The sequence below is a fragment of the Castor canadensis genome, chromosome 13 (assembly GCF_047511655.1).
Source record: "Castor canadensis chromosome 13, mCasCan1.hap1v2, whole genome shotgun sequence".
Taxonomy (NCBI): domain Eukaryota; kingdom Metazoa; phylum Chordata; class Mammalia; order Rodentia; family Castoridae; genus Castor; species Castor canadensis.
This window is the reverse complement of record NC_133398.1, coordinates 24,849,044-24,865,380: the sequence shown is the minus strand read 5'-3', so window position 1 is coordinate 24,865,380 and position 16,337 is coordinate 24,849,044. Positions and strand designations below refer to the sequence as shown.

The window sequence follows — 16,337 nt, the reverse complement described above, 5'->3', positions numbered from 1 at the left end:
ATTGTGCCTGGAGCTGGACTCAACCTCACTAACTACCCACACAGACTCCAGGCAAGGTTCTGGACCTGTCTGCTAAGCCCTAGCTTTGTCCTTTACAAATCAGGGACGACAACAGTAAGCACAGCATAGTTTTTATGAACATTCTACAGATAATCCCAGAAGCACTAAGCACAGAACCTGGCCCAAAAGCAAACGCTCAGTAAGGATGGCCTATATCATTAGCTCATGACATTCAACTGCACTTCAGAGGGTCCCGCTATGACCCAGGGACACAGCTGGAGCTAATAATTAACCCATTCTACCCTCAAGAAGTCCAGAGCCCAGGGAGTGAGTGGGTTTTCTGGCTCTTACCCTCCATGGGTTTGCACCTGCTGCCAAGATACCTTCCAACAAAATTTAACAGGTACATTCTCATGCATCCTTTGAGAAAATCCCAGTCACTCTGAGCATCAAATCACCTCCAACTCACTCCATGGTTTAGTTGCTCTTCCCCTGCACTGCTCCATGTTGGGTTATATATCTGCCATAGACTAGGAGCTCAAGAAACCATTTGGTCTCTCCCATATCCCTCCTCATGCTTAACACAGTGGAAGAGAGCAATAAGCCATCGTTAACTAAAGAAAGTTTAACTTAAGTAAAAACATTTTGGAAAAGAAAAATAAAGCAGACACTAGAATCAAGCGTGACAGGTAAGACACATCAGCTCTAGGAGACATAAGACTAGAGAGACGGGGCTGAGGAAGCACCAGGCAGGCTGCAAAGCTCCAACCCCCTGGCCAGGTCAGCTCTGGCTGAGAGCAGAGCCTTGGGCATCCACGGACAGGAAAGAGAGCTGCAAATGACCCAGAGCAGGTGCTCCTAGATGCAAAGGAACTTGGGAGGCCACATCAATGAAACCTTTAAACTGCCAGCAAGAGAAGGTGACTGGGGGGAAGGAGGGTTCAGAGGGCACACAGCTTGCTTCTCAGCCAGGCAGGGATAGGAGGTGGCAGTCAGCTCACAGATGGCCAACCAGTGCTGCATAGCTCCCCAGGAATGGACAGAGGAGGGCCAGAGGCCTCATCCTACAGATACACAAACTCAGGGTCTACAGACCATCTTCACTTGTGCTAAAATGGAGGGGAGACCAGAAAATAGCCCACGTAAGTTCATCATAAAATACATGTTTATATCTATTTATGTACAGGATTGTAAACTGTATCTAAAGGATACAATTTTACCAATGGTTATTATTACCTCTGTTGAAATTTCAGATGCTGTTTTAACCTCCCTTGCCTCTCTATATTTTCTAATCCCTCTGCTGTGAGCATCTTCCAAATGGGAAATGAAGGCGGATAGGATGCACACACCAATCTGAAAAAACACGCAGATGAATCAGCAGCTGAGCCTGGCTGCAGGCAGCAGCCTGGGCGAGTGGTGGCCAGTCAACAGTGATCCTTGAGGAAGCAGGCTCCAGGAGGAGCAGGGAGGCAGAGGGAAAAGCCAAGAGGCGTCCAGCAATGGGGAAGAATGCAATGCACCTTTGGAGGACACACTGCCGGTGGAGGCTCTCTGTGGTTGGCGGGGTGGATATTTTCTAAGTCTCCACAAGAATTTAAAGGAAGGACCCGCCCCCACTGGCCTTCTGTTATTTCTAAACCAGGGACAGAATTCAATGAGATTATGCACATGGAAGTACTTAGCAAGTTAATATTTGTTCAGAGCCCTGTACCATGTAGGGTCATGTTGCCCTGGATTGGCCAGGCAGATCCATTCCTTGGACACCAACCCTCTCTCTCATATTAACACTGACAACCCAGTAAGTGTGGAACCAGAGTTAGAGATCGCTCCTCTAGGCTAACCCCCTGAGAAGGACATTCACCACCCATCTCGGCCCTCCTTTTAAACCAAAGAGACATATTTACAAAAGTCACAGACTCATGATGCCCCTGGATACCCAAGACTCCCCTTAATCTCATTCACAGCCTCACGGAGCCGCTATAGCGAACTCCTATCCTGCAGGGTCTGCTGTAAGGCAAAGTAGCTGTGGCATTCAGAGCCTTGGAAGAGGGCGAAGTGAGAAGTGCTTTTCTCCTTCTCCTACCTCCTGGGGTGTCCTAGATGGCCCCCCCACTTCTCCCCACGACACATTGAGGACCCTGAGGACAGCCCTACCCTTCAAACTAGACTCCTCTGACTTTACCTTGCTCCTCCCCCACACGCTCACTGACTCCACCTGTGAACTGAACTGCTGTGGCCATCTGTCCCCTCTCCTAGCCAGACCCTCATCACCCCTCACTGAACTATCAAGTCCCTCCTCCGGCCTAGCCTTCACTCCACTGTGGCAAAATTAAAAACAAGCTTCCTGAAACACAGGTCAACCCCCTCACCCCCACACACACACCCCAACCCTGTTCCCCTATTAACCACCACAGTTTTTCTTGTTTTGGGTTTTTTTTTCTTTTTCAAACAGCACTGGGGTTTGAACTCAGGGTTTAATGCCCACCTAGGTTTTTAATGCACAGTGCAGCTGGACATCCTCCTTTCCCCACTGCATCAAAATCACCTGCAGTGGAGAACTTGTGAAAAGTCCAGTTTCCTGAACTATGAGTTCTGGGGTTGGGCTCTGGAAATTTCAGTTCCAGATGAGCTGGGCTCAGTGGTGCATGCCTGTAGTCTCAGCATTGAGGTGGCTGAGGTAGGAAGATCACTGATTCTCAAGTTCAACCCTGGTCTAGGTGACACAGTGAAACTGCGTTTCTCTCAAAAACAAAACAAACAACAACAAACAAATAGCAAACGATCTTTGCACACACTAAAGTTAGAGACTCATTTTATTAGAGTTTCCCTCTGACTAGGAAAATCTGTCCCTACTTCCAACTACCCCTTCCAGGTGTTAGGACTAAGGGTGGCAAGGCTGGCATTTTACTACCAACCCTTTGCATTACAGCTTCTCAAAGGAGCTCATTCCAGAGCTTTCACTAGGTGATGGAAGGAAGTCACTGTGTGTCCTCAGGCCTCAGTTTCCCATATTTACAATGGGTAGATATGTGCTATCTAGAGTCCCTGTCAACTCCAACATCAGGCATGTGACCTTTATGCTATACTACAGGCTAGACCATCGGTTCCAATCCTAACATTCTACCAACGTGAGGAGGGGATGCTTTAAAAAAACATCTCTCGTACTACATCTGACTTCCAATTTGCATTAAAGAACAGCCAAAGGCTAACCTTCCCGCACACCTTTATTTTTGTTCTTTTAACATCCATTACTAGAAGTTTTTTTCAATTCCTTCCCAGAGTCCAAAAATGCAAAAAGAGAAGTTTATAAAATTACCACCTCCTAGCCACCCTTCAGCATCTGGCTGTGTACTGAGGCTCTTTATATCCTTCTCATTATTTAATCCTCCCATCTAAAAGACTAGGGGATCGAGGCTCAGAACGCTGAAGTTGCCCAAGGCAGCACAGCAGGCTGGAAGATGGCACTGAATTTTCCACATTCACACTGTACCCCAATGAGTCAATGCTGGGTTCCAGATACAGCGAGAGCAACTGCACCAAATGCTACACTGGCCATCCACGGGTCCCCTGCAAAGTATGACAGGAGTGCTAACCAGCAAGCTACACCTCCTGACAGCTTTCCCAAAGGAGCTGCTGAGGGCTGCACACACATACAGGCGCACACGCACACACGCAGGTGAGGGAGGTGGGGCTAAGCAGCCCAAGCACAGGCGAGGTCAGGGATTTAGTCAACAGAGAGCTAATACGAGTCAACAGTGGGGGCCGCTGCCAACCTCACCAATGGCTCCTCAGCTGCATTCATAGAAGGAAGGTGCCTCCTCCCTCAGCCTGCCCTGCTCAAACCAGACCACACCTGAGGGCTGGGCCCTGGACTAACAGAAGGGAGGGGCCCTCCAAGGTAGGGCTAGGTTTTCTGAAGAGGAGTGGTTGGCAGGGTGGGCCGAGGACTCACCTGGGAGCTGGGTCTCTACGGCAAGCCCACTTTGGACTGCTTAAAAGACCTTTTTATTCATGTTTTATCAAAGATTGAGAAACTGACTGTTAACAGTAAAGGTTCAGAACTCCTTGAAGTGCTAGGGACTCAACCTACCACCAGACAACAGGGCTCCAGGCCTGTTGGAGACTTGATGAAGAGAAGGATTACAGTGGCTTCTTCCTTTTTTATATATGACAGCTGAGCCATGGCTTTGCCAAGGGACACTGGATTTGAGATCCTACCATTTCAAGTGTCAAAAACTCTAAGAAGGCATAATTACCCCATCCCACCCATCCCCAGCACCCAGGCAGCGTGTGCCTGTCACATCGCTTAGCATCAGTCAGAATTTAAAAAACGTATTTCCACCTAGGTCTCCCCAAGAGCCTCCAGGCCATGTCTCACTCACCTTTGTGTCTACAGCATGGAGTCTGGCACATCACAGACACCCAATAAATGATGACTAACTGAACTGAGGTGCCACAGTACGGTCACACTGAGGGTGTTATTGTGTTCCAGGTAATTTCAGAACCCAAGTGTCCTAACAAGGGCTAATAAAAAGGTTTATGAAAACACATTACCACTTTTGTAGGTTAAGCAAAAGAATTCTTGAGGCCAATGCCACCAGAGGGTTTTAATTACAAAGCAGTCACAATCAGCCTGGCCAGGTCCCTTGGTGTCAATGGAATTGATCAGGGCTTAGGGGTATCAGGGTCAAAGGTAAATCCCATCTGTGTGACAAGAGCCAGGCAAAGCCAGAGCCCAGGAAGTAGCAAAAAATCCAGAAACACAAAAGAGAATAAATGAGAAGCAGTACCACACGGCTAAAAAGAGCATACAAAAGGAGTTCAGGGAAGTGGGTCTGCAGAACAGCACAAAAGCTACAAATTCACTGGGGAGCTAGCCACCTGGTGCTAAACCTCATAACTGGGAGAATTAATTACAGGAACTAACACTCTGATCTGGGAAGATCAGTGGAGGAGGATGAGCGATGCAGTTCTAATATCTAATAAATCTTTAAATCAATGAGCTCTGCTCACTCTCATTTTTCTTCATCTTTCCTCCCTGAGAGCTCACACAACAAAGCCAGCACTTGCTTTTTATTTGCCTTTGGACAAGGTATGCATTTGTCTGTGTGTATAAATAAAACTCGGGGTTCACTAAATCACATCTTAGGGGCATCGAGGAATCTGCCATCGCACACACACACAAAAACCTGGATGGGTGAACTCTTCTGCTGCTTTTTATAAAGGAAGAAAGCTTTTCAGGATGCAAATGTCCCCTTCGCCCAAGCTCAGCCGGGGCCCCTCCCCGCTGCAAAAGTCAGCTTTCCCAACCCAGTCTGTTCCTTTGCGTACCTATTTGGGTCTATTTAACATGCATCGCCTTTACTCTCTTTGCATTTTTCATTTCAGAAACATCACTTCAACCTGTCTCACAAGGCTGACAGTAGCAATACATTTTATAAAGGAATTATCCCCGGGGAACAGACAAGAAAACCACCGGCAAGGAGCACTGTCAAAGTTCCCATGGATAGAATTCCTCTCCCAGATGCAAACTACGCCACATCCTCTCCAAACCCAAGCTGCCCACTCCCGAGGCAGGAAGCTCACCTCTCCTCTCCTCCTGGCTCTCAAGCCTCCTCTTCCACTGGGGGAGGAAAAAAAAAAAAAAAAGCCAGAGAGCCTCACTCTTGGGGAGCAGCAATGTTTAAATGCTATTTTAAATAAACAGCTCTGCACACAGGAATGCTGGCTCCTTTTCCATGTATAAAATGGCCCAGAAAGGGTATTTTCATAACGAACTTATATTCTATGGAGCGCACAAGGAACCACGAAAAACAGCTGCTATAAATTGAACCAGTCTCGAAATTAAACCCACACAGGGTGGAAGGCTCTGATACCCTTCCACCTTCCTAGTTCTCTGCTGAACTCCAAAGAATTCCTGCCACCGTAAAGGCCTAAATGCTTTCTTTGCAAGTCGGGGTACTTAATTCCTTGCCTTGAAACCATCTTGTAACTCATCTAAATCTCAATTACTAAGGTGTCCTCAGTCCTCCCGAAGATTCCCCAAGGCACCATCTGCCGCAGCGCCAGTGCACAGTAGGCGTCCGGCTAATGTGTGGGCTTGATTGGATTTGACTGGCCCCTTCAGCCAGAAAGGCTCTTTGGTGGCTGATCGGTCTGCCGGGGACAGCAGCGCCGGCCTAGCTTTCCACTGGAGCAGGGCAGTGGTGAAACCACCTGTGGGCGGCTGGCGGGGACGCAGGTCCGGACACCGCTGCCCTCGGGTGCCCAGCCGGCCCCACGCGCAGTAAGTACTGGGAGTGGTGGAGAGTCGGGTGAGCCGGCCGTCCCGGGCCGACTCCCAGCGCCCCAAGGTCTCTGCCCGAGCAAAGTTGACCCGGTCTTCGAGTTAGCTCCCAACTCGCTCCACCCCCTGCGAGGTTGCGGGCTGGAGGGGCTTTTTGGGGTGGGAGCCGGGGATACCCAGAAGGGACCAGCAGAGAGGAAAAATTGTCCCCTAAGCCCCTCCCAAACTCTAAGCACCTGCAAGGCAGCAGGCGGGACTTCTCTCCACCTTCTCGCCAAGGCCTGATGACGAGTGCGGGACATCCCGGGGTAGCCCCGCATTGCTTTGAAATTTCCTACCCAATAACTCAACATCAGGAAGGCCCCCGCTGGAACCTGGGGGTGGGGGCGGAAGGGCAACACTGGCCGAGAATACCCGGTACCCGTGCCAATGGGCGGGGATTCGGGACTTGGGGACATTGTGCGCTGGGGAAGAGGGAGGCCCAAAAGACTAGGTGGGCGCCAGAGAAAGAGCAATCCTGCGGCGCAACGTGCCAAGGAGGGGGCGCGGACCAAAGACAGGGTCCCGGGGAAGACCCAGACCCGTGGTCCGAGAGAGTACCAAGCTAACCAAGGAGGGCTGGCAGTGAGGATGGGGGAGGGGATCCCCGGAGAGGTACAAGGGGACGGTCCCGGAGGGAAGCACTGGGCCTGGGGGAGCTGTCCCAAGGGGCGCGGAGTGCCAGTGTCCCCGGATCCGCCCCGTCACTCACCGGCAGGTCCACGCTCACTTCGGTCCCGTCGAGCAGGAAGACGCGGCAGTAGAGGGTGGCCTTGGCCGCGCCGGCGGCGGAGATGTGCACGGCCGCGCCGCCCGTGAGCAGGGGCCCGCCGCCGGCCGGGAACACGCTGCCCCCAGGCGCAGCCGGCAGCGCCGAGGACGCAGCGGCGGTGGCCGGGCCCCCGCGCGGCCCCCCGTCGCGCTCGTCCCCCAGCCCGGCGGCCCCGCGCCCCGCCGCGCCCCGCGCGTAGCGTTGCATGGAGCGACGGCCAAAGGTCCGGCGCAGGAACCGCAGCATCCTGGCCGGGGGCGCCCCCTGCCTCCGCCCCCTGCGCTGCTGCGCCGCCGCCCGGGAGCGCCCCGCGACGCCGTCAGTGCCCGCCGCCGCCCGCGCCGCCTCCCGCGGGCTGCGGCCCGGGGCTCGCTCCCGCCGAAGCCGAGGCCGAGGCCGCGCTCCGGCCGCCCGCGGGGCGCGTCGGCCCGGCCAGCGCCGGCTGCGAGTGGCCGCGGGCGGGAGGGCGCGCTCGGGCGGCCCGGGGCCCGTCCCGCCGCCGCCGCGCGCGCTCGGGGTGGGCGGGTTGCCGAGGGGCCGCTGCCGACGGGCGGCCGGGGGGCGCGGGAGGCGCGGGAGGCGCAGGGGGCGCGGGGGCCGGGCTGCGGGCTGCTCCCGCGCCGCGCGCCGGCCGAGGGCCAACCGGAGCAGAGCGCCTGCGTGCTCCCGGCGCGTTCGCTCGCCCTGTCGCCGAGCCGCGCCGCGCCGCGCCCGGGCCGAGGAGGCCCTGCCGAGCGCCCGCTCCCAAGGCGCCTTTTCCTGCGCCTGCAGCCCCCGCCTCCCACCTGGGAGGCTGAACCTCCAGCTGCCGCCACCGCCGCCGGGACTGCAGCACGCCCTCCTCCCTCGGGGCTGCGCCGGGTAATTGCAAGCCGGGTCTGTGCTGCCCCCTGCCGGCCCGAGCGCCCCCTGCTGCTGTAGGTGTGCTCACGTGTGTACACGTAGGTGAGCACACACGTGTTTCCGGCGGCGCCCTGAGCCCTAGAGACGTCGAGTCCCCCCTGGCGCGCTTAGGAAAGGGACACTGTCCGACCTCTTGGAAAGGTTTGCCCCAGGGGCCAGAGAAAAACATTAAGTTCCTCCTTTTGGAAAAAATTGCACTCAGTTTCCCCTTTTGGAAAAGGAAAAAGGTGATCTAGGTAACCTATGAGGTCCCCGCTACTTAATTAAATTCTGTCAAGTTGAAGATCCCAGAATTGGGAGTCGTTTTAGCCTTCCAGTCCAATGGACTCATTGCAAATAAGGAAATTGAGGCCAGCGAAGAGGGAAGTGCTTTTCCAATGTACTGTGCAGGAGACAGCTTGCTCCAAAGACCTCTCTCTTGCCCTATACTGAGACAAGGACCTGCATGAATGACCATACTGAGAAGGCTAGCCAAGGTTGCACAGATAGCTGGGACACGCAGTAGAAGAGACAAGTGAATTGGGGCACGTTGAGAATATTGCAATCAGAGGGAATTATTTACAAGCAGTGTTCCACAGGTTCAGAGACAAGTGGCTTGTCCCAGGCTGCTGAGTGAGGAATGTGGAAGAGAGGGCTGAAAGGAGGTCAGGCCTGTTGGGAAGAATAGCATTACTGTTTATCAGGTCCTTAATCCTGTGCCAAACACTGTGGTAAACCCTTTCCATTCATCTTTTTACTTAAGCCTCCTGACAGCCTGGTTCCATAGAACCAGGCTTGTCCCCATTGTACAGAGGGGGAAACTGAGGTAGAGCTTAAGAGACTCACTGAGGACTCCATGATTAACACAGGCTGCTTCATGAAGCTCCAGAACTGTTACTGGAGCGTGCTCATGATTGGCAAGAAGTGAAGGTTTCTAGGAGGCTAAAGAAGGCAGTGTGGCCTAGCAGAAGAGACAAAAAAAAGGAGGGGGCAATGAATTTGGGAGGCTACTGAAAATCAAGCAGTGTCTTAGGTGATTTATGGTGATAACTTCATTAATCTTCCCTCCAGCCCTTCCAAGTAGTTCTGTTTATCCTCATTCACTTAGGTGGATTTTGGAGCTTAGACATGTAATATCCTTGCACAAGGTCTCAGAGCTGCAGAGAGGAGCAGCCAGTACCGTCACTTGTTGTCTAGAGTTCTCTTATGACACTCTTGAGGGTCTCCCATGTACTCTGAGGGACATCTACAATCAGTCCTCTAATACCCACTCTGCTATCTGCCCCCTGTGACCACATCTAACAGATGCCATCAACAAGTTGATATTCAAAGGTAGCCCGAGTCTGCTTACTGGTTTCTAAGAATAGCCCATTTCCTACCATCAGCATAGGGGTACAATGAAAGACTGAGTAATGGCTACTCAAAGATATGCACCCTATGTGAATATGTCACCCTGTGTGGCAAAATGGACTTTGTAGTGTAAGTTAAAGAGGCTGAAGTGGACAGATTAACCTGGTATTAACCTAGTGTAATCACAAAGGACTTAATTAGAGGAAGGCAGGAGGGTCAGAGTCAGAGAAAGTGCTGTGATAAAAACAGCAAGTGTCAGAGTAATGAGTCCAGCAGCCAAGGGATACAGACAGGATTATTCCCTAGAGATTCGAGAAGGAACGTAACCTTGATTTTAGCTCATAAGATAGCTTTTGGCCCCCAGAATTGTAAGAGAATACATCAGTGTTGTTTTTAAGTCACTGAGCTTGTGATAATTTATTCCAGCAGCAATGGGAAACTAATGCAGTGCAGCACAGATTAGCTCGGAGCATTATCTCTTTCAAAGCCCTCCCACCTCCGTGATCTTCTTTGTGAATCTCATGGTGCTGTGCCTCTCCTAGTAAGCATCACTCATTCAGGCTTGTGATTATGAATGGCTGTTCTCTCCTGCTGGACTCTAAGCTCCATGAGGACAAGACATTTCTTACCATTCTCTTCCCACCCAGCACTTAGCCTGCCGTGTGGCATAAAGCAGGCATTCATCATATGCTTATTGAATGAATGCAGGATCCCATTTCATCTGCATAATGGCTCTGTGGTGAGATGTTGTCATTGCTTTTTAGAGGTAAGGAAAACAAAGATTGGAGTGGAGCCCTGACTCCCACACTCATGACTTCACATCCCACATGTTATGGACAGTACCATATCTTTTCAACCAGGGACTCCAGATGGCTGTAGTTTTACCTTTCCTCCTATGTGTCAGGTACTGTCACCTAAGGGATCTCAAGCAATCCTCAGCACAGTAGTGAGTTACCACTATTTTCTCTATTGTATCAAGGAGAAACCACCAAGGCTTAAGCATTGCCTTAACAAAATCTCATGTTAAATTGCAACCTCAGAATTTCGACATGTAATGAGCAGGTTTGTATTTTATCTGTTCACAATATTGTGTTTCAATTGCTGCTGTTTCTTGACCTTTGTCTTTTAAGATGACTCTGTTATCTGAAGTCTATAACCAGCCCATCAAAGATTTTAATTGTCTTTTCTTGGACTTCCTTTAGGCCTAATATGAATTGGTCAGACCTGCACATATATCATGTTTATTAATGCATCACCCTGAAATGGGCCTTTGGTTCTTAAACTATTATTCAGAACCCCTAATGCTATGATCTGAATGTTTGTGTCCCTCCCCCGCCAAAATTTGTAGGTTGACACCCTAACCACCAAGGATTAAGAGGTAGGGTTTTGGGAAGGTAGGGTCTTTGGGAGGTGATTAGGTCATGAAGACTCTGTCCCCACATTGAGATTAGTACCTTTATGAAAGAGACTCCCAGAGACTCCCTCACCCCTTTGGCCATGTAAAGATATAGAAAGTAGGAACCAGGAAACAGGTCTTACCAAACACCTATTAGTTGATGCTTTGATCTTGGACTTCCCAGCCTCCAGAACTGTGAGAAATAAATGTTTGTTGTTTATAAACCACCTAAGTTTGTGGTATTTTGTTGTAGTAGCATGAGTGGACTTAGACACCAGGATTTCTCCTGCCTTTCTGTCTAGAACCATCTTGGTTCACCCTTCAGGAAACAGTCTACACTAACTCATCTCCAGGCAAGTAATTAGCAATGCTCATACTAAAATAAATGGACAGTTAGAAGTCATCTAAGCTCTTAAATCCAGAAGTAGCAGTGATAAAAATGACTCTTTGGTGACTACCACTGAGCCCTAAATTTGTATTTTCAGCCAGTCTTTTCCCTCTAGTTGAGATCATATTTCTGACTTCATTCACAACATCCAATCACTAGATCTCCCCTCTAAACACCTACTATCTAGGTCTTTTTCTAGACATAAGAGATCACATTTGGAAAGAAACAGAGTGCACTCTCTTTATCTGACGGCAGCCTTAGGCCCATCTCTTCCCTGAAGGTTGGACATCCTGCCTTGAGAGGTGCATGTGGCTCTCATAAGATGACCTAATATCCATACTGAAGATGCACGCAGAAAGTGGAAGAGGGGTATTTATTATGGTGCCTGCCCTCCCTGCTGCCTCCCTACCTCCATCTCTAATATAACTCACTGTTGGGTTGCCCATGCTAAGCTCTCTCTTTCTGGAGTTCACTGGTGAGCCCGCATTCCACACCTGCTCCATCCAATATGGTAGCCATTTGACTACTAGCCACCCATCAAGTGACTGTTGAGAACTTGAAATGTGTTAAGTATGACTAAGGAACTAAATAATTTTATTTCATTTAAACTTAAATAGTCACACGTAACTGGTAGCTACCATATTGAACAAGAGAGGACTACACAGCACCCCGCACCATAACCTATAGCTGAGTTCTTCCTTGCTCCTGCTCCACTGGCATTGGAAGGTCCTAGCTTCAGGTAGAGATACCATTTGCTGTTTCCCAGATTGCTGACATTAATGTTCTCATACCTGGCCAAGTCACAAGATATGATAGCTCTGATCATATTTGCCATTGAATCACTCAACTCCTACCAACCTGGTAAAAACCAAGGTACATTTGCTCTCTCTGGGAAAGTCTTCAGACTGGGCAACTGGGTGGCTGGTGGTGGTAGCCAGTACTTTGGAAATCCTGTCACAAGTCAGAGCTCACCATGGAGCAGCATTCCAAAGTGACAGTCCCGTGCCTCAGCTGAGCTAACAGTACACAGCCAAAGAACAGGAACCATAGACACAAAAGTACTCCCCCTTCCTCTCCACAATAGACTTCAAGTCCTGGTTCAAGACAAGGAAAGAGAAGTTGAAGAAAGAGAAGGGAGTGGGTAGAATCAGATACATGTCAGTGAAACATGAATAGAAATGAGGTCTATCCGGGCCTTCAAAGAGACTATAGCTGTTGACTCTACTCAACCTTCAGTTCCGTACAATGGAAGAAGCAATGAATGGAGTATGTGGGCTTAAAGAAAACAGGGAAGTGCAGAGGGTATATCCAGACCACTCATTTAGCATCACAAGGAGACAGTGAATTCTCTATGAAAGAAAGAATACCAGGTTTCTGCTGACTTCTGGTTTGACACTCACTTCTCTCATCTGTAAAATAGGTGAGTACCATCAGCCTCAAAGTTTCATTTTGACATTCACTAGGTGACAAAAAATGGATGCCCCTTCCACTGCCCCCCCCCCAAAAAAAAGCTTTATAACCTACAAAATCCTATAAAATGTAAGAGTGGAAGAAGGAGGGAGTGATCAGTTAAAGGTTTGGAGGCATGGTTTTTATTTTAATATTGGCAAGGCTGATACCTATTAGGAGAAAAAAAGAAACCTGAAGCCCAGGGAAAGGGAGAACCAAAGGGATGATGGAGTCTCTGAGGACAAACACAAACATGGGGCATGAGGGATGGAGCAGATGGTGTTTTTTGAAGCTGGAGGGAAGACTGGCCAGAGAACATGGAGTGCAACTGGGGACTGACAATGCTGATTAAAGGCACCCTGCTTTTCATTCCCAGGGGAATAACAAAAAGGATAACACCTGTGTGCTGTGCAGACTTAAGGTTCATTAACTGCTGTCACAGTCATTACTGCATTTAAGTAAGTTTTCTTGACATCCCTGGCAATGAGGTGTTCTGGTCCCCATTGCCTATTGGAAACTAGGCTCAGGGCAACAGCGGGTGCCCCAAGTCACACAGTTGCTAAGCAGCAGGGCTGGGAACCCTGGGTCCCACAACAATTTGGCTGGGCCTCCTTCCCTCCCTTGTCCCCTCTCCAAACTGAAACCCAGCTCTTCCCTTGACCACACCCTGCTCCACCCACACTGACTCACTGGGGGCCTGTTCTCTGCTTCCCAGAGCCAGTTTCTGGTCTATAAGACACCACCACCTTTTTCATTCCTGCTCTGAAACCCCCACCCTTCATCAGCTTGTCCCCCAACCTTGCTCTCCCTTTTGAGCTGTTAGAAATAAAGGTGGGCATTTTAGATGTCCTATGGTAGGAGCCAATACAGGACAGTCCTGCCCTTCTGCCCTTGGAATTCCCAAGGGACACAGCCACCACAGGCAATTGCAACGAGAAGATTTGGTGCTGTGTTTTGCAGTGCCTGCTTATACCTCTTCTCCCTCTCCCTGAGCCTGCCTTTTCTTTGGGCCGTTCCTCCCTGGGGCAGTAGCTGCCTTGAGAGGCAAGGGCAAGTGTTCTTAGGCGTGGTTGTGAGGACCAGAAGGCCACATTCTTGTGTGCCATTGTTTTTGACGCTCAGTGACCCTACTCACAAGTAAACTTGGCCTTGCCCTCATGCTGGAATCTGACCAATCAGATTAGTGTTCCCTCCTCTTGAACCAGAGAAATGGGAGGTGTGCTGGAGATTTTCCTGGCCTGGGGGGGTTGGGCAAGGCCTTTCTCTACCAAAAGTTGATATGTACAATTATCTCTCTCATCCCCCAACATCTGGTCTCCCACCCCCAACTTTTCCACAGTCATCACTTGAGCCCTGGATCACTGCATCCGCCATCCCCTGCATTCCCTTCCCTCTTATCCATCCCTCAACTAGGGCCCAATAGGAGGCCAATGGCGAAGTCGTTCTCCTATTTGCAGTCTTGTACCAGGGCTGGTAACAAGGGCACCAGTAAAGATGACAGAGTTGTAGGAGTCTGGAAGGGGGCCCCAGGCTGTCTCTATTGCCTGTCTGGACAAATGTCACATAAAGATTTTTAACCAGCTGAATTTGCTGGGGAGACTGAACACATTCTAAACCAGAGCTCAACCTTCCTTTTGGAAGGCCAACCTTGATGGCATCCTGTTGCCTGCAGTTGTCCTGAGGTGTCTTTCTATGTGAATCTGTCCCCTTCAAATATATTTTCTCATCTACCCACTAGTAAACTCATTCACCCTTTGGACCCCAGGTGGGTCTCTGTAAGAGCCTTTCTGACCCTCTCCAGAAAGACCTGACCTTTTGTATTACTATGTACGTGTGAATCCCCCCTGCCACACACTGGGCAGCACCTCTGTGCTAAGCGGTGCCAGTACTTAGCTGTCTCCGAGAAGTTGGCTTGGACTAGTTTGGGGATGGAAAGGGGCAGAAAGGAGAGTGAATACAGAGCAGAGTGAATACGCATGCCCCATGTGACATGGTGATGGATGGGCTGGTGGGGATGAGAGAGGAGGCTCCCGCGCTCCTGTTCTTCTTATGTCTGGTTGGCAGTTGCCTTCCTCCCAAGACCTTTGAAGGCAGAGACGCATCCTGTTTACCTCTTCATCCCCTGCCACACACATGTCTGGTTGAGGGAATTCCTTCAGAACAGGGCAGGCTTGAACCTGCTAAGAAGGCAGTATCAGTGAGGCCAGCCAGAGGGGCTGGGAGGCCACGGGCAGAGACTCAAGTCGGGCCTGGTGAATGGTGGGTGTGTTGTGTTCCAGAATTTTCATTACAAGTTCCCTCAGTTGTTGGCTGCCTACTCCCACCCTGCTCCCCTACTTCTTGCTGCCTTCCTGTAGAGGTGGCCAATGCCCAGTGGACAATGGAAAGGCCAGGGCTGGAAACTACCTTTGAAACTTTATGCTACCCATGCCATCACCTATGACCTTAGTAAAGTCACTCCTACCTAGTACAGCTCCTTTTCTCCTTTCTTCCCCTCCCACAGTAGCTGGCACTTGGTTATGGTTACTATGTGAGAATGGGCATCAGACAGCAGTCTGGTATAGAAGAGGGTTAGCAGGTGGCATTTGAATCCTGATTGTGCCACTCACTTGCTGTGTGACCTTGGGCACAGAATTTGTGCTCTCATACCTTAGTTTCTAGTCTGTTACCAGAACCTAATAACATTGATCTCATAGGTGGGAGTAAAAGATGTCTAGTAAGTTCCAATAAATGTAAATTGTTGCTGTTAACATTATTGGTCACGCTATTATTGATAATTTTATATCCATTAAAACCACGGAAACCTGTGGGTCAGAGTCTGACAGCCTGGCAAGGGGCCCAGGGGAGGAAGGGCCTAAGCCTGGCAGGAGCGCTGTGAGGTCAGCAGCTCAGAGCCCTCCATCTAGGGGATGGCAAGGACCATGCAGGACTGGGAGAGAGGAGAGGAGAGAGTGGGAGAAAGGGGAGGGGGAAGTCAGGGAAGAGATTGAGAGAGAGAGAGCCTCCAAACAGAAGAAACCATGGCTCAGGAGTCAGCTCTAGGGAGCAGAAAGCCTACAAACTGGTCTGGGCAGTCCCCTAGCCAGGTTGGTTTGGGCTGGCATCCAGAGGGAGCAACCAGGCCTAGCAGGGCTGCCCTTAGATGCTGCCTGAGGCCTCTCCTACTTGGGTGCTGTCAGAGTCTCCCCAGGCCTACCTATAGTGACTGTCTGGGTCTGGGGGGAGAGACAAAGATTACTTTAGGGAAAACTGAGGCACACACTACTACAAAAATGCCTTACCACCTAAAGTCTATCAGAGCCATATTCAAAACACTGCTCCAACAAGGGTGCCAAGATCGAACATTCAACATGAAAAGGACAGTCTTTTCAACAAATGGTACAGAGAAAGCTGGATATCCACATACAAAAGAACGAATTTTGACTCTTACCTTCTGCCAAATACAAAAATTAGTTCTAAATGGATCAGAGACCTAAACATAAGAAGTAACAAAACTCCTAGAAGAAAACTCGGGAAAAATGTTCATGACATCAGATTTAGCAGTGATGTCATTTCTTGGATATGACAAAAAAAGAACAAGCAAAAAAAAAAAAAAAAAGAAAAAAAGAAACAAGTGAACTTTGTTTATCATTTTATTGATTAGCTTTTGTGCATCAAATAATACTATCAAATAAGTGAAAAGACAATCCAGAAAATGGGAGAAATATTTGCAAATTATATGCCTGATAAGGTATTAAGATTTCTTTTTTTTTAAGATTTCTAATATATAAAGAAT

General features: G+C 49.8%; 1 protein-coding gene and 1 long non-coding RNA gene across 6 annotated transcripts in view; one reads left to right on the top strand and one right to left on the bottom strand.

Annotated features, from left to right (window-relative positions):
* Positions 1 to 7,358, bottom strand: part of Epb41l4b (erythrocyte membrane protein band 4.1 like 4B) — a 132,152-nt gene extending 124,794 nt beyond the window's left edge. For all 5 annotated transcript variants that reach the window (XM_074051307.1, XM_074051308.1, XM_020175896.2 and 2 more), the window contains exon 1: positions 7,038 to 7,358. In XM_074051307.1, the coding sequence (XP_073907408.1) occupies positions 7,038 to 7,343 (306 nt within the window). In that variant the 5' untranslated portion in view covers positions 7,344 to 7,358. The remainder of the gene's footprint in view (positions 1 to 7,037) is intronic.
* The window catches only part of LOC141415391 (uncharacterized), a 41,259-nt gene continuing 30,080 nt past the window's right edge, over positions 5,159 to 16,337 (top strand). The window contains exon 1 of the long non-coding RNA XR_012440351.1: positions 5,159 to 6,286. This is a non-coding gene — a long non-coding RNA (uncharacterized lncRNA). The remainder of the gene's footprint in view (positions 6,287 to 16,337) is intronic.